Here is a 27,029-nt window from a genome sequence, read left to right as displayed (position 1 = left end):
ATTCTTTCACTGCAATTTAGATTTCAGTTTGAAGACACCGCACCCAAAGCTAAAGCCCCGTGCACAGAGGTTAACAGGTGCCCATTCAAAGCGATGTACTTAAGCACACATCACTGGCTCATATGCTATACACCAGCGATGTGTGCTGAGCAGTGTTCGCTGATGAGTACAATGGTGATATGACTAGATTTTGACTGCATTTAGTAAAAATCTAGTCAGGCGATGGAGACCTGCTGGACCGCACATCCCTATGTATACACATGGGGTGATGTGCGCAAACTTTCTAACAGATCTAGTCAGATGGCTTACAAATAAGACTTAAATCGCCCCATGGTGTATGCCCCGTTACTTCCTCTGTGCAGGTTACATCTGCCCCACCTGCAGTGCAGCAAGGTTTTGACTATCTGCAAATATTGTAACCTTGCTAACAGGTCTGAATCCTGCCCTGTAAGCGGTGGAAAAGATTATTTATCAGACATTGCCCCACCTTTTATACCATGATGGCTTAAATATAGAAAAATATTACAATTCCCATCTATTCTTATATCGTTACGCTGCAATACCAAGATAAACATATACTGTAGTGCAGGAATGCAATATATAATCTCTAATAAAATAGTGATATGATTTCACTATTTATCACATCTCAGAGTGAAATGCTTATACTGGCCTAGAAAGGTCTATACATGCAATATTGTACGTCTTCTAGAAATGCAGCGATAGTGAACATGTGAAGCAATTTCTTGTGATGCTCTTTGGGATTAGGGGCCCAATTCAGACCTGATTGCCGCTGTGTGAATGCACACAATGGCTGACTATGGATACGCTGCACATGCACATGGGCCGCAATACGCTTGTGTGATTCCCACAGCGATTAAATCCTGCTACTTTTTACTTCGCTAGCCCTACACATCTATTTGCACAGCGAGTACATTCATTCACAAGGTGCACCCGGGATTAGGATACGAGTCCCATCCCCAGAGTAACACGGCATATGCGGTCTGAAAGCTCTAACCCCGACCGGCTTATTGCCGTGTCGGTGATGTCACACGGGGCAGAGCTGAGCGGCGGTGCATCACCGGGGGCTTGGGAGGAGGCAGCACTTGGAGCTGACAGTGCTGCTTCCTCCATACTGTGAACCGGACCCAGGTCCCTCGACCCAGGCACCTGTTTACACTGCACTTGACAGGGGTCAGAGCCGTGTTCAACCCTGGACATTACCAGGGTTGAACTCCCATGTTGCTTGACTCGAGGTGGTCCTTTCAGACTGCACCTCGACCCGTGTTGGGGCCGCAAGGACACAGAAATAACCTGGGTCTAGAGTGCGGTCTGAAAGCGATATAATAGATTACTGCTCTCACAGAAACAAATTGCTACAAATAGCACACAGGGACAAATTTAGTAAGCCTCAACAAGTGATAAAGTAAAGAGTGATAAAGTACCAACCAATCAGCTCCTAATTGTCATTTATCACACACAGCTTGTTACATGGCAGTTAGGGGCGGATTGGCTGGAACGTTATCTCTCTTTATTACTCTCCATTTTAATACTTGTTCAGGCTTAATACATTTGGTCCACTGCGAGTAATCTGTTCAACAAATGTTATGCAGAGAAATAGCTGCTAATTCATTAAAATAGTAGCGATACGGATTTCTCAGCAATAGATTACTAAGATTAGCACACAGGAAGTAATCCAATCCAAACATTTATCGCAGAGAGATAGTTGCTTATTCATCGATACAAAATAGACACCTAAGTATCAAAGATTCCACAATCATTGTCTGGAATATTTATGTAGACAGATTGCCTTTGTAGAAGCTTACCTTCAATTTGTGCATATATAGTATATGCAGTATACTAGCATATGCAGTATAGTTAAACCCTGTAGTTATTTATCAAGTCTACACAAGTTATGGATTAATGTCTTCAATACTCAATACAGCCAAAGCCATAAACCTAGAGGAGTGGAAGCTGGAGTGGAGTCAATAGCTGCTTCTCCCCATTGCATATTATGGACCTGATTAATAGATGCACGGTAATGCCACTGCAGATGCAAAGGTGTATGCAGTGATTGTGCAAATATAGGCAGACGCCTCAGCTTGCTGGATTTGTATGGAGATACTCAACGGCATTTTTGTCAGTAACAATGACTGTTATAATCATTAATATAATGTAATAATGGACTGTTCTACGTCCGCGTATTTTTACAAACTTCTGAGTAGCTCTACAATCACGCAGCATAGCCGCAGGATGTAAGATACAGGATCGCAGTCGTGGCATGCACTTAGAACAGTCCCAACATGCCTGCAGTTTCCTGCTGCTCCCTGTAAAGGGCCCCATACATCAGCAATTAATTGTGACAATTTTCAGATATGGAGATGATTGCCACAATTAATTTTAGATGTGTGGGCTCCCCCTTTTGGCAATCCCAATCAAAATCGCCAATCGATTGCTTAATCAGGTTTTTAAACATGTTTAATAATCTGGTATTATCTGCAGATCTTTTTTATATGTGTGGGCATTCCCAATTCGTCGTCTTCATCTATTTACTTTATGAACAGCTGAAATGACAATCGATTGGGGCAATTTCCAGATATGAAGATGCAATCTTTAGATGGAAAAATCTGCCGATCACTAAAATAAATCTGTAATGTGTGGGCAAAGTCAGATAGATTGTAAAATCCATTTATCTGGCCAAAATATCCCTATATCTGAAAATCCATAAATTGTGATTGCTGATGTATGGGGCCCATAACTGTCCCATTGTAACAGTTCCTAACTGTCAGTCACTTTGCAAATAAATCCTCACTGCAACTTCTGTACCAAGAACATTACAGCACATGCCCAGTACGACTTAAGCTGCGTACACACGGTGCGATATATCGCTCAGTATCCAGTTTGCATCAGTGACCAGAGATGGTTGCTGATGAAAAAGAAACTGCCGGGGGGAGCCTGGCAGTGGAAATCAGCTGGTCGCAGGAGCATGTTCCTGCGACCAGCGATCACTACGGGGGAAAAACAGGAGCACCCACCTGGCGATATATCGCCGGTGCACACTCCCATCGTGGCCAATATGGTCGCTCAGCGACCATATTGCCCGCAATATTAGCAAAAATCGCCCCCGTGTGTACACACCATGAGACCCATGGTCCTGGTGAAAGCTTGAACACTGCTGGATACTCAGTAACTTAAGAAGAAGAAAGTAATTACAGTAATAAGTAAAGCTGCATATTGCAACTAGAAAAACATTCTCAGCTATTAGGCACAAAAGAAAACTGACTGTTATAGGCAGGGGGGGTGATGTTAACCTTTTGTGCGCAAACTCCTCCAGCTCAACCTATACCCAACGGTTCCGGTGTTCCTCATATATGAAAGAGAAAGTTATTTTATTTAAGAGTAAATGTAAGATCAGGTAGCCAAATTGGAGTACCAAAATAGTAGGCGCATTAATAAAATACAGTCCTAATACTTTAACAGTAGATGAATGTAACTCTGCATATGGGTGAAGATGCACATTTCCATGCACTCAATGCAACAACACTGGTTTCTCTTTTACATAAAACTAACATATCTACTTTCTCTATACTTTTTTTTTTACACAGCATATATAAACCTTTCCTAAACTTGCATATTGCATTTTTCAGAGGATAGGGACTGAGGGGGTTATTTTAGCAGCATATACTACAGACAACAATAACTCATATATACTCACTCAATGTTAGCTGCCAGAATCTCTTCCTGTGGAATTCCCTCTACCACACCTATCACAGCGGTTATGATCTGAATAATCATGTTTGCTGGAACCTTTAGGCATATTGCATTTTCTATGACACAGTCCCCTGTACATGTTGTATTTGATGCCGCTTAATAAATGCAAAACAAAAAAATTAGAACACTCTGCATTCAAAAAGACTATCCACGGTGAACATGCAGCATAATACACTGGCAGCAGCGCAGTACTCCACCATAAGTAGAACTTCATTTAATATGTATATTGATTTTGTACTTAAATTTCATTTACACTAAATTGTACTTACACATATGCATAGTTTATATATAACCACAGCTAAATTACATTGCCTACATAACCACAATTGGTGTTTTCTAGTAATGTAAGGTGACTTACATATGATAGATACCCATTCACTTGGGTCACTGACGTTAGAATTGCCCCTCATAGATACATGGTCAACAGTAAGCAGTGATTTCAGAAAGGCAGCGACATTCTCCCTATAAGAAGGAAGGCAAGCTGATGAGTGTCCTCACTTTAAAGCTTGCCATACACTAGTGCCATTTGGTTGCTTTTCATTAAATTCTGACGGATTGGGCCAAGAAATCAGATAAAAAGTGGTAAACCGAGAGTGTTTTGTCTGCGACTCGATGCGCGGTCCCGGGCGCAATGAGATCAGAGATCGGACATGCTGCACGTAAGGTCTGTTGGCTCGGACAGCCTCTGGCAGCAGTTAATAAGATCGTATACAATATATTTCATGCAAAAGGACCATGAGCGATATATCGCATGCGATCCTGCTGCCCTGGAAGATCAAGGGAAACTGTAAGCGACTTCTCCCTCTGAGAAGTCACATGGCCAGCTTTAGAAGTTGTTACAAGTGCACAAGACAAGTTATTATTTTTCAGGGTATCCAGTCATTAACTCTAAGGTGTCTAGGTCGACAACTATTGGTCGACATGGTCAAAAGAATGACAAGAAAAAAAGGTAGACTTTTTTTTTAGGATTTTTCTATAAGAAGCCAACATGTTCATACAGACACCAAAAAAATAAAAATAAAAACTGGAAAACTCTTCTTGACTATTTTCATGTTGACCCTTTTACCATGTCGACCCTTTGACTGTAGATCTAGATATTTTATATCTAATATACCATAACCAGGGCCGGACTGGCCATCTGGCAATTCTGGCAAATGCCAGATGGGCAGATGTTCAGGTGGGCTGACTTCTTACCCAAAGGTGAAGTCTCCTCCTCCCAATCGGCACACAGAGAGAGCTGCTGGACTTGCGGAGGCTCTCTTTGCTCCGCTGGGATCCAGGAGAGAGGGGGCACCACATGCCACTATTCCCCTCTCTCCTGCAAGCCATAGGCAGCGCACACAAGGGTCACACCTGTGCACAAATGCCAGGGCCGTTTCGGTGGCCCAGTCCGTCGCTGACCATAACCATTTTTCAGGAGCAATGTTTGAAAAAAGATAAGCAGCAACTTAAAAGGTATGTATAGGCCCAATATAGATGTGAGAGATTCTACCTAGAAAAGCTTACAGTATACACACATGAAAGAAACGGTCTCAAGCCTACGTTTACATATGTTTTGTGTAACATTTTTCTTTTCCAGGACGCGGACTTTCCTTGCAGACATTATTAGCACTGAGCCGAATAAGAGTAAATGAAACAAATACCTTACTCCAACAAGGAACATTACAGACAGAATTGTGGAAATGTCACCTCAAGTTAAAGAGCTACTAACAACAAATTAAAATCTACAGATCGGGCGTATGAAAGGTAAAAGGCTGTAGATTTAGTAGTCTAACAGAGACCCAGATGCCACAAAGCAATGCGTTATATGGTGCCATCAGAAATAATGGTAATCCTAATTCTTTCTAACATACAGGGATAAAAATGGCACCGCTACAGTCTCTGTAATACCCCTTTCACAATAGAAGCAAATTACCGGGTTAAAGATTTTCAACCCAGGAATTCGCTGAAAAACCTGGGGTTTTCTTTGGTGAAAAAGGGTCAACACGGGTCTTAAATCCCGACACTCCGACCCTGCCCTTGACCAGGGTCGGAGTGCCGGGATTTAAGACACGTGCTGACCCTTTCACACCACAGAAAAACCCGTCTTTTTCAGCAAATTCCCAGGCTGAAAAGATTTAACTCTGTCATTTGCAGGTGGTGTGAACTGGGGTCAGGCTGCACCCGGCAAAAATGACCCGGCACTCAAAATTTTTCAAATTGATAAACAAAAGTTTTCAAATAGCCAACCACATCTTAAAGAGCTTGTAAAATAACAATAATGACCTTATCTGTGTGCAATTCTCGTTGACCACATTTAAGAGGCATCCAGAAATGGAATTTTGTCCAAACAAAACAGGTGTCTGGGTAACTGCAGAACAAGAGCCATCACCACCTGAAATAAAAGCACATCATTCCCAAAATGCTACTTGCAAGTACATAAAATCAGCAAAAAAGCAAATAGTCAATTAGTACAATAAATTTTTTACCAGGTTTCCAGACTTCCAGAGTTCTTTTAACAAATGGTACACTTCCGTTGGCGGCTATTACAGGCTTGCCAACTTGATACCCTGCAAGAGGAGAAAAACATGTTTATTTTGTAAACGTAGCACAATGATTACTGGTTCAATGTTAATTTCAAGAACTCTGTTGCAATGGTTAGATACATTCTCATGCTTTTACTGAAGAAAGTAGGTGCAACTGGACTAAACATGTGGGGATCTTAAACGGACTATTTAAATGATGGGTGGGATTCTTCTCATCTTGATGGACTTCCCAGAGGACTTGAATGGACCATATCTGTGATATGGTTTACCGTAGGCTGTTGTATGCAACAACACTCTGACCATACCTCCCAACTTCTGTCCTGAAGAAATAGGGACACTTGTGCGGCTTCGCCGTGCGAGCGCCCGAAAGGGGGCGGGGCGTATGCAAATGAGGGTGCGGCTTATGCTAATTGGCCGCAACCTCATTTTCATTCTACTAGATTGGGGGGTCTCCCAACTGCCACCACCGCAGCGGGACAATGCCTGCCGCGGGTGGGACAGCGGGACAGGACCCGAAAATCGGGACTGTCCCGCTGTACAGGGGCGGGCTGGACCGGGGGGCAGGGTGCCATGTGCCCCCCGGGCTGCTCAATCTATTGTGTGCGGGCCGCCTGTTTGTTTCTGAGGCTGCTGCTGCAGCCACGGCTAACCAGTCTCCGACTGGTCTTCGGAAACATGGCCGCCGGCCTCCTGCACTGAGGACGTCTAGTGCAGGAGGCCGCTACAGAGAGTGGCTGTGGACTCTCTGAGGAGCTCAGACCTCTGTGGCTGCCAGCAGCTGCTGCGCCTGTATCACACTGCATTACAGGCAGCAGCGTGGACAGCACAGAGGATCCCTCCCTGCTCCTGGTCAGCGTTCCTGTAGGGATCGAAAAAGGGGCGGGGCTAACGTCCGGAGGGGGTGGAGCTACATGACTGTGAAGGAGATGAGCTGCCAGCCTGAAGTGCCCTGAACCAGGTAAGTAAAATGTGAGTGTACTTTAACTGGTGTGGGCAGGGCCGGCGCTACCCACTCAGCAGCTCCTGCAAAGCAGGGAGGCTCCATGCTGAAAAGGCGCTGTCTCCCTCCCTGCTCTGCTAAAGCTGCCTCAGCCCTCACTGTCACTGCCTCCTGCAATAGCAGCGTGTGATGCGATGTGCGCTCCCGCATCGCACAGTACAAAAAGTATGTGCTGCACATACTTTTTGTACTGCTTTCGGATCGCATCGCACACACATTGCATGCATGCCGTGCGATGCAATCTAGCCCATAACATATGCGATTCTCGCAGCGTGTATGGGCAACTTTAGTGCCTGCAACATTTTGCAGACACAGCATAGTATGGTGTATGCATACATGTACATGCACCCGAGATCCTCCATAGGATCGCATGTTGCATACGCTCCCACAATCGGGCTGCAGATTGTTGCAATGGCAATGTGAAAGGGTGCAAAATTTATGGTTTGCAGGAGGGCGCCAGACACCCTAGCACCGGCCCTGGGTGTGGGCATGTGTACAAGCAGCGCTACTAGTGTCGGCAAGTGGTGTGGGCATATGCACAAGCAGCGATACTAGTGTCGGCAACTGGTGTGGGCATGTGTACAAGCAGCGCTACTAGTGTCGGCAACTGGTGTGGGCATATTACAAGCAGCGCTACTAGTGTCGGCAACTGGTGTGGGCATATGTACAAGCAGCGCAACTAGTGTCGGCAACTGGTGTGGACATATGTATAATCAGCGCTACTAGTGTCGGCAATTGGTGTGGACATATGTACAGGCAGCGTTACTAGTGTCGGCAACTGGTGTGAGCATATGTATAATCAGCGCTACTAGTGTCGGCAACTGGTGTGGGCATGTGTACAAGCAGCGCTACTAGTGTCGGCAACTGGTGTGGGCATATATACATGCAGCGCTACTAGCGTCGGCAACTGGTGTGGCATATGTATAATCAGCGCTACTAGTGTCGGCAACTGGTGTGGGCATTTGTACAAGCAGCGCTACTAGTGTCGGCAACTGGTGTGGGAATATGTACAGGCAGCGTTACTAGTGTCGGAAACTGGTGTGGACATATGTACAGGCAGCGTTACTAGTGTCGGCAACTGGTGTGGACATATGTACAAGCAGCGCTACTAGTGTCGGCAACTGGTGTGGGCATATGTACAAGCAGGGCTACTAGTGTCGGCAACTGCTGTGGGCATATGTATAATCAGCGCTACTAGTGTCGGCAACTGGTGTGGGCATGTGTACAAGCAGTGCTACTAGTGTCGGCAACTGGTGTGGACATATGTACAGGCAGCGTTACTAGTGTCGGCAACTGGTGTGGGCATATGTATAATCAGCGCTACTAGTGTCGGCAACTGGTGTGGACATATGTACAAGCAGCGTTACTAGCGTCGTCAACTGGTGTGGGCATATGTACAGGCAGCGCTACTAGCGTCGGCAACTGGTGTGGGCATATGTATAATCAGCGCTACTAGTGTCGTCAACTGGTGTGGGCATATGTACAGGCAGCTTTACTAGTGTCGGCAACTGGTGTGGGCATATGTATAATCAGTGCTACTAGTGTCGGCAACTGGTGTGGACATATGTACAGGCAGCGTTACTAGTGTCGGCAACTGGTGTGGACATATGTACAGGCAGCGTTACTAGTGTCGGCAACTGGTGGGGGCATATGTATAGGCAGCACTACTGCTGTTGCGTCTGGTTTCGGTGTGGGTGTTACGTATAAGCAGCACTACTACTGTCAGAAACTGGTGCGGTTGTTATGTATAGGCAACGCTACTATTGTCGGCAACTGGTGTGGGTGTTACGTATAAGCAGTGCTACTACTGTCAGCAACTGGTGTGGGCATTATGTATAAGTTGTGATACTACTACTGTCGGCAACTGATGTGGACGTTATGTACAATATAAGTTGCGCTGCTACTGTCGGTAACTGTGTGCGATATATATATATATATATATATATATATATATATATATATATATATACACAGCGCTACTACTGTCGGTAACCCTGGGCCATTATGTAGTCATATGCAGGTGTACTCGGGGCATTGCGTGGAGCATAATGTGTGTCGTAATATCATATGGGCATTATGGTGTGCGGCATATTGTGTAAGGGGCATTACGCTGTGTGGCATAATACATAATGGGCATTACTGTGTGTGGTATAATGTGTTATGGGCATTACGATGTTATTAGTACTTTTATAGGGCCACGCCTCTTCCCCATGGAGTATCGCTCCTACATTTTGCCGCGCGCCCTCGGCGCGCACTCTCCTATTTTTAGTGTGGTGATGGGGCAAGCACCAATTTCCTTTCTGGCACAGGGTACCAAAGTGGCTAGTAATGGCACTGGTTCTGGCATAACTAGCCAGGGGGAGCATCCTGTGGGGCTCCTGATATTATACAGGGGAGCAGCCTGTGGTGTCCTATTATTGTTTTTTGTTTTTTTTTATTAATACATATACGAAAAACCTCCATTTAACGATACGCTGTTACTTATGGGCCGGTGCTCTGGACTTGCCCCCCAGGCTAAAAGTTGCCAGCCCCTGCCGCTGTAATCGTGACAGTTGGGAGGTATGCTCTGACTACCCCTACAATAATAGGACAGGTAATTACCTACCTCACCTTGTAAATCCTAAAGAACCTCTGATACTGTAACTCAATTTTAGGCTATAAACCTTGACTGGAACACTCAGACACAGTCTCTGGTCACATCTCTTATTACATGGTAAGGAATTATAGTCAAGGCCCTCTCGGATCCCACAGCCAGTTAAGATTTGGAGTATACTTGCTACCGGCAACTGAATTATTTGTCCGCTGCAGCGGATCACAAAAGCCGCCAGAAGTTGTTTATATACACACACACACACACACACAACACCTCCTGTGGCATTAACATATTATAGTACAAATATTATAGTACACTTTTTTCGACTAGCCTATCCTTCCTCCTAACCTCTTTTGATCCTCCTATCCTGACTCCGTTCCCATCCGTTCCTACTTATCCTATTGTATTTCTTTCGTCCACCCACCTATTTTTAGTATGTTAACTCTTATGAGCAGGGCCCTCCTTCCTCACGTACTCACCCTACCTCATTACCTCACCTGTGCTCCTGTCCTGTTCTTCCCTTCCTCTACTTCATCTTCAGTCTCCTTGACAATTTTGACACCTACTTCTGAACTGATGCTGATTTTAGTTCTACCAGCTATACCCCTATTTATACTGTATCTTTCAACACACCCTGTACGTTACCTTGTAATTTGTGTTTTTGTTTGCTATGTACGGCGCTGCGGACACTTTTATAAATTATAACTTTTATAAATAAACGTACTACTACTACTACTACTACTACTACAAAGACGCCGCTGGTCTGCAGCACTATCAAAGAATCAGGTCCTACGTTAAATATTTAATCTGAGATAATCTCTTCTTTCTCTGCTTCATTTGTTTTATCCTTCTATCTGTACTTATCTTTCCGCATTTATAAAAACAACCCAATATTTCTAGTTCTGATATTTGCACAGTTTAATGTCTTAATGTACCCTAAAATTAAAAACCAGTAAACTATTGTACATTTAAAAAAAAAATAAAAAAAAAATCGTAAAATATTTTTTTCAAAATATATTCTAAATTGAGTAGAAGTAGCTAACCTTTGCAAATAGAACTGCAAACTGTGGTTTGGGGGGTGGGCAGAGATGACATAAAGGAAGACAGTGTGAGTGGGACTGAAAAATTAAACCAAGAAAGTTGGTGTGTTCAGGTATTCTATAAACATTGAAATAAGCAACAAATGACCCTTCTCAAACTGCTAAATTAGTTTTGATAGACAGATTTCAAGATTCTCCCCTACTAAGGGATCAATCGTATTAAGGACCTTATTCTGGTCCGTTCATAGCAGCTGCTCGTTCGCACGGGGACTAATGTTATGCGTATGTGCAGCTGCATTTCTGCGCCGGGTGTGTGCCGCCAAGATTGGATTGCGGGTGAGGGGCCGGTGGTGGATAGTCGTGCCCAAGGGAATGCTCAGTGTTTCATACGTGTTCCCATGGAAATCGCCTGGTGATATGGACGGCCAGCTAACATCACCGTATCAACCAGAATAACCCCCTAAATTTGAATGGTGTGATGTGCCTTTGCCACTATGTTTAAATACAATGGCACATATCTTGCACCCTTCGTGGAGCATAAAGCACTTTTTTCTTTGCGAATTCTGGTGACGGTGATGTACAGATGCTGCTGTGATGATTTGCAACTGCTAAATCAATTCAGCTAATAGGATCAACTCTAATATTAAGGAGTTTAGATTAGCAACAATCATGTTTGGGTGCTAATAATCGCGATAGTGGCCGCACAATTATTTCCCTTGAATCACAATTTAACGACCATTTTCTGCAACTAGGCACTACTGGTTATATCTTCTCACTTCCCAGCAGATCATGTGCCATCAGTGCAGACACAGAGGTACTGTAACAACTATGGAGTAAGGACAGATATAAACATAAATAGCTACAAAAATATAATCATTCCTGGATGAAAAATATTTTATTACTAGATAACGGGAAAATGTAATAGGGACATGGGTACAATTAAAATAGATAGAAAATACAGCTAATCACATGGTTTACTATTACCCATATTTCCTACCTGGATTGCCAGAGAGAGTATCTGATGTACTGTTGCTGCTGAGAAATGTAGCTGTAAATCGTTGTGATAGCTTTGCTGTGGGAGTAAACAGAAAATATATCACTAATTATATTATAGATAATGGAGGGTAAATAAACAGCGGCGCCAAAAAATTGCTCTACGGAGTTCATTGCTGATTAGTACAGGCTATTCCCTATTTGTTGGTTCTTTAATGTACGGTCTGAAAAATAAAATCATTATTAAAACACTTGAGTAATGCTCAGGCAATCATTTCCTTCAAATGTAACTACCCTAATCATCTTCCCTTGAAATGGTTAATAAGAATAGAATCCTATGGGGCTGATTTAGTTAGACACCATGCCCTGGCAGAACGCATTGTAACGTTCAGGCACACTCCTTTACATCTATTATGATAGTCTCAATATCACCACTTTCCTCAGCGCACCTCTACGGAGGTCTCTTTGTAAAAAGAAAACGAGAGATTGGGGACAATGGGAAAGTGGTCTCTATTGTCAATGTTGCATAAACGCCACTGAGAATTATGCTGCTTTCACATTGCCTAAACGTTTTAAACCCGGTATTTTGAAACAGTATTTAAAACTGTATATTACCGTTTTAAACCCCTTTCACACCGCACATAAATACTGGGTCTCAAGCAGATTTGCAGTGTGAAAGCAGGACAGACAGTAGCTACTAGACAGCATAGTGTATATGAATGAGCTGATCATTACATATGCACATATGTAATGAGTGGCTCATTACATATGCACTGCACTCATTACATATGCACATATGTAATGAGCTGCTCAATACACATGCACTGCGTTCTCCTAGCTACTGCCTGAGTCCTATATACCGGTTCAGAGCCTTTCACACTGCATAAAAACCGGCTCTGAACCGTGTAGGACTCTGCTTTTTAAACATTTGCAAATACCGGTTATTTGTAACCGGTAAATGCAGACTGGTGTTTTCACACTGCAGCTCTAACCGTTTTAAAAGGCTAAAAAATCTGCAATATACCGGTTAAGAGCTGCAGTGTGAAAGGGATATTAGAAAGAATACAACCCAACAACAAATACAAATATTGTTACCTTGATGCGTAAGACTGATGTTTGCAGTTACAATGGTGACCTGTATATCTTTTATTCCAGTGGCTTCCCAAATGACTACATAGTCAGCTGACACAATGACATCACACTGCACACTTTGAGGCAGGGCGGCCCCTGTAATGAAACAGGTATTGCTAAATAACAGCTAAAATACAAAAATGTTACTTATGGTTTGTACTTATATGTAATTTATCAAAATAGGTTGTTTAAATAAATTATTAAATTAATAAATAAATAAAACTGAAAACCTGTAGCAGCAATGTCCATGGTGATATTTTGCATGTGTACTGTGAGAGATACAATACCTAAAATACAAAAAAATAGTGGTTTTAAATGGCCACAAAATATAATAAAATGAGTTAATACAACATGAAAATTACAGCAGCTGTTGTCATGGGCGAGATGTAATAAGCCTTGAAAAATGATACAATGGAAAGTGATAAACCTCCAACCAATCAGCTCCTACCTGTCATTTTTCAAACACAGCCTGTGACATGACAGTTAGCAGCTGATTGGCTGTTTGTTTATCACTCTCCATTTTATCACTTTTCAAGCTTGGTTCATCTGGCCTCATAAATTAAACTGTATACAGAGTCACCAGTAATGTGATTGCAGTTCTGGGCACCTAAAGCATTACATATTTTGCAAGTACAGGTTGAGTATCCCCTATCCGTGCATCCCTTATCCGAATTATTCCAAAAACCGTGGACTACAAGCAAGTTTCTGACAGCGCTGGTTACTCCCATCCTTTTCTTTTCAATATTTGCCCCACCACCCTTGCCTGCAGGGCACTGCGACCTGAGGGAGGGACAGAGGGACTGTCCCACTGTAAATCGGGACAGTTGGGAGGTATGATATACTGTATTTAGTAAATTCAGAACTTACCTCCGTTTCCATTCATAATCATTGGATTCAAGTCAAGAGTCAGAACATCAGAGCATGTTGTTATATACGAAACACACGTAGTGTTGAAATCCTGTAGATAAGCCACAGGGGCATAGCTCACACATGTCCCAATTGCAGATTGCTGAAATCAGAAAGAACTGTTACAGTATGTCTGGTTTTCAGTTCTCACAGAAAGGGATGGGGACCACAATATCGGCTTCAGTAAAACCTCCTTAACTAGTAATAGCTATCATGCCAAACTTTTTTGTTTAAAGAACAAATAGCACATATATGGTCCATTGCAACCAATTCAGTGTGGCTACTGGTCATATCCTATGATTACAGAACATTTGTAGTAGATTATTAAATAAAATGACATATGTGTATAATATATGTGCCAATATAGGTTGCATTGTAACAAATATAAGCTATATATGATTTATTGTAGAACTAACTGAAGTACTGTAAGTTCATTTCTGTAAAAGCATTTATAGGGGTGTATTCACTGTTGGTCGTTAGGTCCATTCTGTCTAAAACAGCATATTTTACGCCTGAAAAAAAAGTCTAGATGAATTGTAGTATTCACTATCATTTTTTCTAGACAGTCTAAACCATTTCACCTGTCAACTCTTTTCGTTTGCCTCGCCTGTCTAAATGAGTCATTTAGACTTTTTGTTTCACTTTGTCTAAACTCAGCCATGTTAATCTGATTTAGCCTATTCAGTGTCTGATTGTCTAAATGGATTCTACAGTTTTCAGGCAGGCTTTAGACAAAGTGAACTAGACAATTTCTTCTGTCGGGACTGCTCTACAAAACATAAACCATTAGTTTATTTATGTAGTTTTTTAAATGAATCAAGGTAATTTATTGTCATTTTGCTTATAAATAAATTGTGTATGTTTATTATTGCCTATATGAATATATTTAGATTTTTTTTTTTTCATTTTTTTTTACTCTCTCCATGTAGCAGTGTTTAAGAACCAGCACCAGGCCCAACCAGCCAGCAGGGTAATGCCATAGCCGGGGGACACTTATTATATAAGGTCCCACGGCCGAAGCATTAAACTACTGACCAGTCAGCCTGGGCAGGGGTCCTGGAGAAGTGGGGACCCCCCCAATGAAGGGGTCCCCCCTCCAGAACTTACTTGCCCAGGCTGAAGCCTGGGGCTGTCCCCTGGGCTTTGGGCACCGGGCTGATGAGGGTGTAAAAATAGAAAGAACCATTGGGTTCTGCTGTGGAACTATGGGTCCTAGCAAGCCTGGTCCGCATACTGGGACTTGGAGAACCACAAGTCCCAGCATGCGGCTTGCTGGGACTCTTAGTTCCACAGCAGAACCAATAGTTAAATAAAAACACAAAGACACCTGAAAAATAAAACTTTAATGCACATAGAGCCCATTCATGTAAATACTTACCTATCTTGATAGTAGTTCGGTCCCCTCGTCCAGTAGAAATCCAGTATGGGTACCTGTAGAGGGAAACCATACTCACCCGGGTCCTCAAGTCCTCTTCATTCCAAAGTAGGCATCCACGGAACTTTGCAAAATAAAATAAAGCGGAATAAAATTTTAAAAAGCAGGAGGGTGAAGGTGGGAAGCAGCAGGGGGGTGAAGGTTGGCAACAGGGAGTGAAGGTTGGCAGTAGCAGGGGAGCTGAAGGTGGGTGCTGGTGGGCAGCAAGAGGGTGCAGGGGGGCAGCAGAAGGATGCAGGGGGGTGAAGGAGGGCAGCATGAAGGTGGACGCAGGGGGGGGGGGCAGAAGGTGGACACAGGGGGTGGCAGTTGGGCAGAAGGGGGTGGCAGGTGGGCAGCAGGAGGGTGCTGGTGGTTGAATTCAGCAGGAGGGTGCAGGTGGGCAGTGGGGGGTTGCAGGGGGGGGTGGAGGGCAGCAGGAGCATGCAGGGTGGCAGCAGGGGAATGTAGGAGGGCCAGGAGGAGATACATGGGGAGGGGGGGGGCATCCATGTTGGCTGCACGTCAGGTGCGCTGGTGGCTATCAGTGGCAGCAGACCAAGGTGGGGGTCACCTTGCTGGGCCAGCTGCATCAGGCAGGAGGTGTGGGCGCTGCGGCTATCAGCCAAGGGGGGGTGAAATTGCCAAGAGGGGGTGAAATTGCTTGTTGCCAGGAGGCAACACACACTATATATATATATATATATATATATATATATATATATATATATATATATATATATATATATATATATATATATATATATATATATATATATATATATATTACTGCTGCTGCTTAAATAAAGTTTTTGAGGGGGTAGAGGGGTGAGCTGTCCCCGGGTGCTGGGAGGAGGGGGGTGTCTGCAGCTTATGAGGGGAGGTGGGGGTACCTGTCAGCCTGAAGTCGGAGGGGATGATGTGCGCCCCGCCGCCGCTGTCCCCGGGTGCTGGGAGGAGGGGGGTGTCTGCAGCTGCTGAGGGGAGGAGGGGGTACCGGTCAGCCTGAGGTCGGAGCCAGAGGAGATGATGTGCGCTGCCGCCGCTGCTGTACCTCCCCCCGCAGCCGCGAAGTTCCTGCGGCGAATGTACAGTCAGTGTTGGAGGTCCCTCCGGCGCATGGGAACTAGTACTAGTTCCCATGCGCCGGAGGGACCCCCGATGCTGACTGGAACTTCGCGGCTGCGGGGGGAGGTACAGCAGCGGCGGCAGCGCACATCATCTCCTCTGACTCCGACTTCAGGCTGACAGGTACCCCCTCCTCCCCTCAGCAGCTGCAGACACCCCCCTCCTCCCAGCACCCGGGGACAGCGGCGGCGGGCGCACATCATCCCCTCCGACTTCAGGCTGACAGGTACCCCCACCTCCCCTCATAAGCTGCAGACACCCCCCTCCTCCCAGCACCCGGGGACAGCGGCGGCGGGGCGCACATCATCCCCTCCGACTTTAGGCTGACAGGTACCTCCACCTCCCCTCATAAGCTGCAGACACCCCCCTCCTCCCAGCACCCGGGGACAGCGGCGGCGGGCGCACATCATCCCCTCCGACTTCAGGCTGACAGGTACCCCCACCTCCCCTCATAAGCTGCAGACACCCCCCTCCTCCCAGCACCCGGGGACAGCGGCGGCGGGGCGCACATCATCCCCTCCGACTTTAGGCTGACAGGTACCTCCACCTCCCCTCATAAGCTGCAGACACCCCCCTCCTCCCAGCACCCGGGGACAGCGGCGGCGGGCGCACATCATCCCCTCCGACTTCAGGCTGACAGGTACCCCCACCTCCCCTCATAAGCTGCAGACACCCCCCTCCTCCCAGCACCCGGGGACAGCGGCGGCGGGCGCACATCATCCCCTCCGACTTCAGGCTGACAGGTACCCCCACCTCCCCTCATAAGCTGCAGACACCCCCCTCCTCCCAGCACCCGGGGACAGCGGCGGCGGGGCGCACATCATCCCCTCCGACTTTAGGCTGACAGGTACCTCCACCTCCCCTCATAAGCTGCAGACACCCCCCTCCTCCCAGCACCCGGGGACAGCGGCGGCGGGGCGCACATCATCCCCTCCGACTTCAGGCTGACAGGTACCCCCCTCCTCTCCTCAGCAGCTGCAGACACCCCCTCCTCCCAGCACCCGGGGACAGCGGCGGCAGGGCGCACATCATCCCCTCCGACTTTAGGCTGACAGGTACCTCCACCTCCCCTCATAAGCTGCAGACACCCCCCTCCTCCCAGCACCCGGGGACAGCGGCGGCAGGGCACACATCATCCCCTCCGGCTCCGACCGGTACCCCCCCTCCTCCTGCAGCACATGGGGACAGCTTCCCCAGCGCTGCACACTGTGGACCCGCTGCGGGTGCCTGGACCCGCAGCGGGACCATTTACACAGGAGTTAGGACAAAACAACAAAAGTTTTAACTTCTCAACTAGAGCACTGCAACAGCACCTGACAGCGCCTCTCCTGCAGGCGAATTGGACATGCCCCCTTTCGCCTCACTGGTGTTTTAACGCCAGGAGGTGTTCCACCCTCAATTCACCCTGAATACACTAAATGGTGAAAGGGTGAAACACAATCCGCCTGTCTAGCTGATGTAAAAGCTAGAACAGGCGGAATTGGATGTCATAACGACGGACCCTGAATATGCCCCTTAGCCAGCTTTGTCCATTACTTTAAAACATACAGATACGTTACATCCTTTTTATCCTTATTTCACCAGAAATCTCCCACCAATAAAAATAAAAAATGCATAGAAATATAAGATTAAGTATAAAATATAAAATTAAGTTAGCATAGTGTGTTTTTCTGCATTTGCTTACATTGTATAGTGTATTGATCAGTATGCTTGGAGGTGGTACAGTACCTGAGGGATTGTAAAATAGTCACTGAAACCATTGATATTTATTAAAATAGCATCTCCTTGTGTATAACTGCTGACAGTGCTTTCATAAACAGACTGAAAGCTCAGATTGAAAGACGGTGTCTGGAGGGGGATCCTGCACACAGAAAGGAGCAAAGATTAGTCCAAATCGTAAATAAATGGAGCAACTTTGTTAAAATGTTTGAAGACCATATGTATGATGAATAGCATGCCTTGACACTGACATGAGCATTCAGAATGATAGTCCTATGGGTGTAGATAGATAATAACAGCGACAGTTCCTAGGTTGACATGTGGAAACGTAGACACAAGCAAAAGGGTGGCATGAGTTTTTTTTAGTGTGGTGTGAGTTTTTCATGTTTTCTTGTGTCAATTTCTACATCTGAGCATGTGTACCCCAAATAGAGCACCGCGTCCCCTCGTGCTCGCCATGTATCGGGACAGGCGCCTACTTTTGATGCCTCTATGCTTGCCACACTTTACCATTCCCAATCATAGTCCATGTGGTTGGTAAATTATAAATATATATAAATAATATAATTATTGTGAAAAACTCAAGTTAACCTTTTCATGTGTCACATCGACCTATCGTCCACCTTGACCTTGTGCATGATGATCAATAGTGGTCGACCCCTAGTCTGGATCCCAGCCCCTCTTCCCCTCAGGTGGGGATTAACAATGATTTGCTGTCCAGCATTAAGAAATAGGCACACATGGGAAAAAATCCAATTGCTCCAGATAGAAAAATATTTGACAAAGGTGAGAATACCAGCTTCTAGTAAACCTGCTATAGACTAAAGCTAGCCATACACCTTATTGGAACAAACATCTGGTAATATCTGAATGACCCTTTTTGTCAGTTTTCCAGCATTTTGAAGCAAATGATCAACCATAATTTGCTCCCATAAATTATAACATTTTTGTTCCAACCACCCATGTCGGACAATAAATATGTAGGTGTATGGCCAGCTTAAGGTGTATATCTTTAATTCTTGTACAACATGAAAAAAAATAACAGAGAGTGACATCATCTAGAACATGGGTCTTCAAACTGTGGCCCTCCAGATGTTGTGAAACTACAAATCCCAGCATGCCTTGCCACAGTTTTGCTATAAGGGAGTGTTAAAACTGGGGCAAGGCATGCTGGGATTTGTAGTTTCACAACATCTGGAGGGCCACAGTTTGAAGACCCATGATCTAGAATAATGATGATACCTGCAATAGTACTGTGGTCTCTGCACATAGTGGCAGGTATTCAATGCAGCCGGCGAGGGGGTTAAACAGCGAGGATCGCAGAAAAACAGTGATCCTCACTGTTTAACCCCCTCACCAGCCGCTCGGCCTATTCAACTTTCTGGGGAAATCCTTGCAGTCAATGGACGGCAAGGATTCCCCCAAACAGCGAGACCCGCGGCTAATGCAGCGAACCCGCTGTATTTCGCTGCGAGTCTCGCTGCTTCTGGAGCCGCATACGCCAATTCTCCCTTGCTCAAAAAACGGAGCGAGGGGGAATTGGTGTATGAAGGGGGTGCGTTGAATACTGACAGGGTGAGTGGTGACAGCGAGAAGGAAGCCCTCATCCTTTTCGCCGCTCGCCCACGGCCCCCACCTGCCTATGTCTCTCTAATAATCAAATATAAGCAGCACTTTGTTGAATCTCTACACCCCTCAGGTCCATTACCCTGATCTGAGTGCATCAAGGCAAAATGTGAACACCAACATATTAATATACAAGAGGATAAGAGGTGCGCTAGCTATTTGGCTTATAAATTAGAACCACTACACCTGTGTATGTGGTGTTTTTACAGTCCTCCCACAGAGTCTGCTAAAATAGGCACTAGATCCTTAAATCTCATATTAATGCTTACACTGTATTTCCCTGGTAGAAATAGCCCAGAAATGGTGAATTGTCCATGGAGGACTGGACACACAGGAAAGGAAACCAGTCAGGAGTGTTGTTCTGTTCTTGGACACTGCAGAGATGGTCAAAAGGTGGGGAGATATTTCCACCAAAAATACCGGAGTAACAGGTTCCGTTAAACAGAATTTTCATGCTTGCGTTGCATTCCTTTAAAATATTGATAGTTAATCAGTGATTTTTAAGTTAAACACTTTAATGTAAAATACCGCAGCAAATAGAAGAAATAAAAAAAAAAAAAAAAAGTTTTTGCGGCATCTGATACCTTTCACACTGCAGCTCTAAAACGGTATATTGCCTTTTTTTGCCTTTTACAAAAGGTTAGAGCTGCAGTGTGAAAGAACCTGATTGCATTTACCGGTTACAGATAACCGGTATTTCTAAACGGTTATAATGCAGAGTCCTACCCGTTTCAGATCCGCTTTTTTTGCAGTATGAACGGGTCTGAAACGGGTCCCAGGCAGCAGAAAACACTATTGGCCCCACTCTGTGCATATCTAATGAACAGAACCCAGCACAGTTCATATCTAATGAGCGTGTCCCCGCCCCCTGCATATGTAATGAGCGGGACCTGCTGATAACATATGCACAGGGCGGGAACACACTCATTAAATATGCACTGCGCTCATTAGATATGCATGGAGACAGTGTCTAACCACAGGGCGACAGCGCAGAGAAGGGATCTGGGCAGCAGAGTTGGTTGGTAGTGCTGGCCGGCAGGGGGTCCCTGCAGTGTATATGTGAGATCAGCGGTGGGGTCCCTGCGGCGGATGGGAACTACTAGTTCCCATCTGCCACAGGGACCCCATGCCCGCCAGCGCTACCGACCTGACTCTGCTGGACAGCAGCCGTCACCAGTAACTCTGACAGCAGACAGTGAGGGCTGTTTGATGATAAGAGAGGATGCCTCTACTAAACGCTATGGTAATATACCAGCTTTTACTCTGCAATGTAAAGGGGGTTAGTAGACTCAGACTCGTTTTAAATACCTTTTAGAAATACCGGGTCAAACACGTTTAGACAATGTGAAAGCAGTATTACACAAACAGGGAAATTAAATACAGTTACTAAGCAATACACTGTTGAATTTGTCAAAATTGGTGTGAAAATTGCCAAGCAAACATATTTATTTATCATAATGACCTGTCATGTGTACCTTATATAGGAAATATAATCTTATTTTTTTTACGCAAAAATGTTTATTTTAATTTATATAACAAATGTGAGTGATGCTGCCATCTTTAGCAGATAGCATGCATATCTCTCACAGAGATGTTGACACTTATATTTTGCGCATCTCCCACGCAAAGGGTTAATTACAATGGGATTGGTGTAAAATTCTGGGTGTCACAGAACAGTTCTATACCACCTTTCTCAGGGCAATGCCAGCGCAAACGGATCACATTGAAATGATTAGGGACTGCATATTTTAGATGCTTATGGAGTAGGCACAAGATGGAAAAATGCAATCTGGGATAATAGAACAGTTATCTGATGCACCGCCACGCTATGGGGGTTATTCTGGTTGATTTGCAAGGCTGTGAATTCGCAGGCTTGCGAGTCCACCAAACCCCGCCTTTGCGAATGGTGGCCCAGCCGCCACCCATTTGTAAGGGGGACTCGCTCGCAGGTTCTGCGGCGAATGGATGTTACACAGTAACATCCATTCGCAGCCTTGGGGGATCCTCCCACATAATTCGATAGTCGGCGAAGGCGCACGCATATAAAAGTGACTCTTTTAGATATATATATATATATATGCGTGGATGCTCGGGAGGAAGGGGGCGGGCAGCAGACATCCGGTGATGTCAGCTGCCCGTCCCCTGCACCATTGGCCCATTAGCATGAGAACGCCTATGAAACGCTGGGTGTTCCCATATGCAAATTAGCCGCCCCACCCCCACTTGGGTGCGTGCCCCAGGCGAATACACCTGGCTTATGCACATCCACCAAAATGACCCTGCGCAACCATCGATGCCCTTGTGAAGAATCTGGTCCCTGCGACGGACCAGAATAAGGGCCAATATGTATTATTATATATTATTGTTTTTATTATTTCAGCTAAGGTAAACATCAGTGATAAATTAGAATATAATGGTAATTCCCCATCCTGAATATGGGGTACAATTTTGTCACCTATGTATAAGTAAAGAAGACATAAGAGAGCTTTAGAAAATTCAGAGATTGACTAGCTAATAAATATAATGATGGTGTGGTTACATTATAGATGGTTTGACAAATTAGGCTTACTAACTAAAAACATTCTACAAATATATTATATATATTATAAGGAGATCACAAAGATTTCTCTGACAAGTTGTATACTCACAGGACTGCACAGGCGACATAAGCAACAGCATTGTCACTACCAACAAAGAAAGGGAATTACTAAGAGGTCTATGCAATTATCTCACCCCCGAGAGGAAGGGTGGCTGTAAGTCATGCTTACAGCAGCTCTGAACTTGATGATTTAGGTTAGCAGACCCATAGAGCTGCCTACCAACATCAGCAAGTCTGGGGCGAGATCTGACCACGGGATGGGCAAGATGAGGTCCTGCTGCAATGGCTACTTGCGTCCATTGTGGCTAATTGAATTGACCCCCTAATAGTAATAGCAGAATCATTGTATGGATTTTTAAAGTGCATTTGAGATCTCCTAAAATAAATGATATAAATAAGAATAAGAAGTAAGATGCTGTGGTGACGCAGGCGTGACCTCATCGCAATGCACAAACATTACCTGATCACAGCAGCAGAGGATATCACATGCCCCACTTGTTAGGTTACAAGGACAGGATCCTAGTGGCTGGTATATCTGATTGGGTATCACGGTTTTATTATCTGTAAAATAAACATTTTGTTTTTGTGTCATCCACATTCTAGACAGAAAACATATTTATAACCATTATTGGGCAGATGCAGACTTGGTAGCCCAGTGGGTGTAAATTACTCACAAAACACTAGCAGTACAATGCATATATCTAGAAGTCAACATATGCAGCTACATAGAAAACGATCATCATCAGTGTGTATTCACACCTGCCCTGCTGAAGGGGCAAAAGATATTCCTCCTCACAGGCAAAAACGCATCTACGGGATACAGTCACTAGGTTGACAAGCATTATGTCAACATGACTGACGGTCGACATGGGTTAGGTCAACAGGGTCATTAGTCGACTCAAAAAGCATTAGGTTGACATGGGTGTTAACAGGGTCATTAGTCGACTCAAAAAGCATTAGGTTGACATGGGTGTTTTTCTAATTTTATTGGAACCGACATGTACCAACAGGCCGTATTTCATGCCATACCATCCACTAGGGTGTGGTGGGCGAATAAAATAGTGTGCCGAGCCTAACGAGGCACCTTGCCTGAAGCATGGTGAGCGGACGTGGTGCTACGTTTCAGTGTCCATATTGACTGCGTCAAAATGCGGGACAAAAAAAACGTGAAAAACCCCATGTCGTCCTTTTGACTGTCGGCCATCACCATGTCGACCTAATGCTTGTGTGGACCTAACCCATGTCAACCTTCAGTCATGTCAACCTAGTTGCTGTCTATCCAATGATCCATACCTGCATCTACTTGCTGAACTTTGCCTACATCACAACATCCTTCCTCTATACCACTTTGTCTACCCAATTGTAAGGTTGGAGAAGTGCAAAATGCAGGCAGATCTGCATAGTCCAATGTGCGTGCATTGGCTTTCTGAGACATTTGCAGCACTAATTTACACTAAATATGTCACACAGGCTGGCGCCTCAACCCCTAGATGTCCATCACATGAAAAGCTTCAGGTTTTAACAAAAAATTTGAAATAAACGATATGCAACAAAAAAAGTAAATATTGATTAGGTTGCACTTTTAACTTAAAACTATCATACCATGACCTTTACAAGTTTCCCTCCTTCGCTATAAAGCCCAGTAATGTTAAGTTAGTTCTAGAGCTGTCAAAATGTCTAAATAAAATTACTTTGCCCTTGTTTGTCATTTCCAGAACTTTGGCAGCCGGTGATGGAGAAAATAGAATTGTGGCCATTCTGGAAGTCTTGGGTACCAAAGCTCAACTTTATTTAATGACCAAACCTGTGCTCAGAGGTGGGCAGAATAGGGCACCCAACCCAAGATAAAAATGTGCCAAAACAGACAGATTCTGCTGGTCAGTCCACGAGCAAAGCCGCCAGATTCTACTGTGCAGTTGTTTATTGGCTCCTTCAGCTCTGATCTCAATCATAATATGATTGTATTTACTACCAGCCCTATACACAACAGAGAGATCCCAATCAGACTACAGCTAGTCATGGTTATAGCCAACTGTGTTAATATTTTACAGTAGCCTGAAAGGCATATCTAAAGATTGTGTCAATGTGAAGGATTTTTTGCATCATTTATATTTATACTTGTTAATTCAATTAAGAAACTCACAATATCGAGTAAAAAAAAAAAAATATGAGATGACTCCATGGAAATTGCTTTTTTGAAGTGTTTATTATTTCTTGTCTCTTATCATCAGTCTTTGTGCATCCTAAGGCTATTGTAATGTGTATACATATATTGTTTATATTGTTCTGATGTATGATACATGAAGATCTCTGCGCAGATCACTTCTTTTGTTTTCTCTATGAATCTCTATCATCTCGCAAATAAACTTTATAAAAAAAAAAAGAAACTCACATTATCTGATACACAGGAAATGTACAAACACCGGCCTTATCTTTCCATTTAGTAAACAAACAAGTTCCATTTTCTTTGTGCAGAGAAGCCCCAACACCCTAGTAAATGCCCCACTTACCAGATACAGTCCCTACAAAAGTAGAATTCACATAAATTTCGGCATGAATGAGCTGCGAGGCGATGGGTGTGTTATTCTCACAGGCAGTGACTTGAAGAGTTTCCACAATACAAAGAACCTCGGTGCAACAATTTGTTTCATTCACTGAACATAGAGTCAGATTCTTGTTTGACATCACTGTGACTTTAGATACATTCTGCAAATAAAATGGTGTAATGCCAGTAATCAGGTTTCTTTCCATGCGAGTCATCTTATGTTTTTAATGTAATCAATGTCCAATGGTAATCACACATGAGCACAAAAGTAACAAAGATGCAAATTAGAAACTAGGTTTTAAAATGACAAACAGGTTGACCAAACAAATAAAAAAAAGGGTTGAGTGGCTTTCATATGCTCTGTCCCATGTAGCATAGCTATAAAAGGCACAAACTGATACATCTCTGTATTAATAAAAATACTGAACAGGCGTTATATAGGCTTCTTTGGGGGGCTACAAAATATCCAACGCTCATTTTTTTGGCCTACAAAATGGTCTGTATCACAATTTTAGCCCAATTGTCATTATCGAACTATTGTGTGTCTGTTTGTGGCAAAAACGCATGGGATCCAGGATAAGTTCACCAGGGCCTGATAAATGGTTCTAGGTGCCGCGTATGAGCGCTCAGGGACTCGCCCTTCATTCTGCCCATGTGCATGTAACAAAGGGTATACAACTGGCATGCGGGATCTAATGCTTGTGGCGTATGAAGGAGACTTTGGCTGTAGGCTGCCCAGGTGGTGCTGTAGCACAAGGTACACAAAGTAATGGTTTTATCAGAGTTACATTGCCACAGCTATCTGGCATAACTTGTTCCCCCCACAGTACATGAGATAAATCAGATATTAAGATAAACAGATAAATTATTTATGGTTTCACACAATAATAATAATGTTCTTCTACTGCCAACATTTCTCTTCAGAGGCTCCCAATAAGAAGGTTCTATAGCAGAAACTCTCATGTTAGGAATAGTTGTATTCCTAACATCAGTGTACACTGAACATAATATAGCTTGGGTTTGCTTTGAGTGGTGTATACCTGTAATAACATGTTCACATTGCGAGTGTGAACTTCACAGCATTTACTTGGCATTAAAATGCCGGGAACTGCAGGGACGGACCCCCGTTCTCACTGCTAGGCAAATTCCTGGGTGAAGAAGTTCTACCCGGTAATTTGCCTTTTAACATGGGTTTTTATGCAGGGAGAACGGGTCAACCCGTGTCTGTATACCCGGATCTCAAACATGGGTAAAAAGAAGGGTTTTATCCGTGTATGAGATCCGGTATGCGGACAGTTCGCACTGCAAAACAAACTGTGTTAAAAGGCAAATTACCGGGTCAACATGCTAGACCCAGGAATTTGCCTGCAGTGAGAACGGGGTATAATTAGAATCCTCCTAGTGAAAAGATGGGGATATTTGACAGTTTATAACGCACCTGAATCTGGTGAGTAGAACCAACACTTAAGCTGGCAATATACCTTAAGAATATCAACTAGTTGTAGTGTTCATTTTAGCACCCACTATCTTTAAAAACCCGTGCAGTTCCTCTTCCCTGCCTGGGGTGTCATTGTCTGCTGGAGTGCTTCTAGCACAATGTGGTTTGTATATCAGCACTGATATGCAAACCAGACGTGTGCTCGAAACAGCACAGCAAACAGTGACACCCCAGACAGGGAACAGGAACTGCATGGGTTTTTAAAGATAGCAGGGGCTAGAATGAACACTAAGTTGGCTGGTTAGAAAAAAAATTCTGTAATGTATGGGTGCAAATTAAAGCTGATCTATTGCTCCCTAAGGATTACATTTATCATATGATATTTGCGGCTAATTCCCCAAAAAACACTCTTTTCCGGGGGTTAGGAACAAATATTAAGTAGCAGGAATCTCTGATCCCTGCTGTGATCTCTCCTGCTCGACTGGTCGCAGCATGCCCCATAGGTTTCTATGTGGGATTTGATGCTGCCGATGTATCAACATCGGGCAGAAACGCAGTGTGTCCCTGGACTACCGCCATTCTGAGATGGCGGTAGTCTATGGGC

The 27,029-nt window shown here is 44.3% G+C and overlaps 1 protein-coding gene across 1 annotated transcript in view; it reads right to left on the bottom strand.

Annotated features, from left to right (window-relative positions):
• Window positions 1-27,029, bottom strand: part of TCTN2 (tectonic family member 2) — a 40,525-nt gene that overhangs the window by 12,105 nt on the left and 1,391 nt on the right. The window contains exons 4-15 of the mRNA XM_083151294.1: window positions 24,953-25,148; window positions 22,903-23,003; window positions 20,113-20,312; window positions 18,227-18,359; window positions 13,918-14,059; window positions 13,281-13,337; window positions 13,015-13,146; window positions 11,924-11,998; window positions 6,237-6,317; window positions 6,034-6,142; window positions 4,127-4,230; window positions 3,713-3,863 (exon numbers count right to left, since the gene is read on the bottom strand). Of these exons, the coding sequence (XP_083007420.1) occupies window positions 3,713-3,863; window positions 4,127-4,230; window positions 6,034-6,142; window positions 6,237-6,317; window positions 11,924-11,998; window positions 13,015-13,146; window positions 13,281-13,337; window positions 13,918-14,059; window positions 18,227-18,359; window positions 20,113-20,312; window positions 22,903-23,003; window positions 24,953-25,148 (1,481 nt within the window). The remainder of the gene's footprint in view (window positions 1-3,712; window positions 3,864-4,126; window positions 4,231-6,033; window positions 6,143-6,236; window positions 6,318-11,923; window positions 11,999-13,014; window positions 13,147-13,280; window positions 13,338-13,917; window positions 14,060-18,226; window positions 18,360-20,112; window positions 20,313-22,902; window positions 23,004-24,952; window positions 25,149-27,029) is intronic.

The sequence above is a fragment of the Crinia signifera genome, chromosome 1 (genome assembly GCF_055691185.1).
Source record: "Crinia signifera chromosome 1, ASM5569118v1, whole genome shotgun sequence".
Classification (NCBI taxonomy): Eukaryota; Metazoa; Chordata; class Amphibia; order Anura; family Myobatrachidae; genus Crinia; species Crinia signifera.
This window is presented reverse-complemented; position numbering and strand designations above follow the sequence as displayed.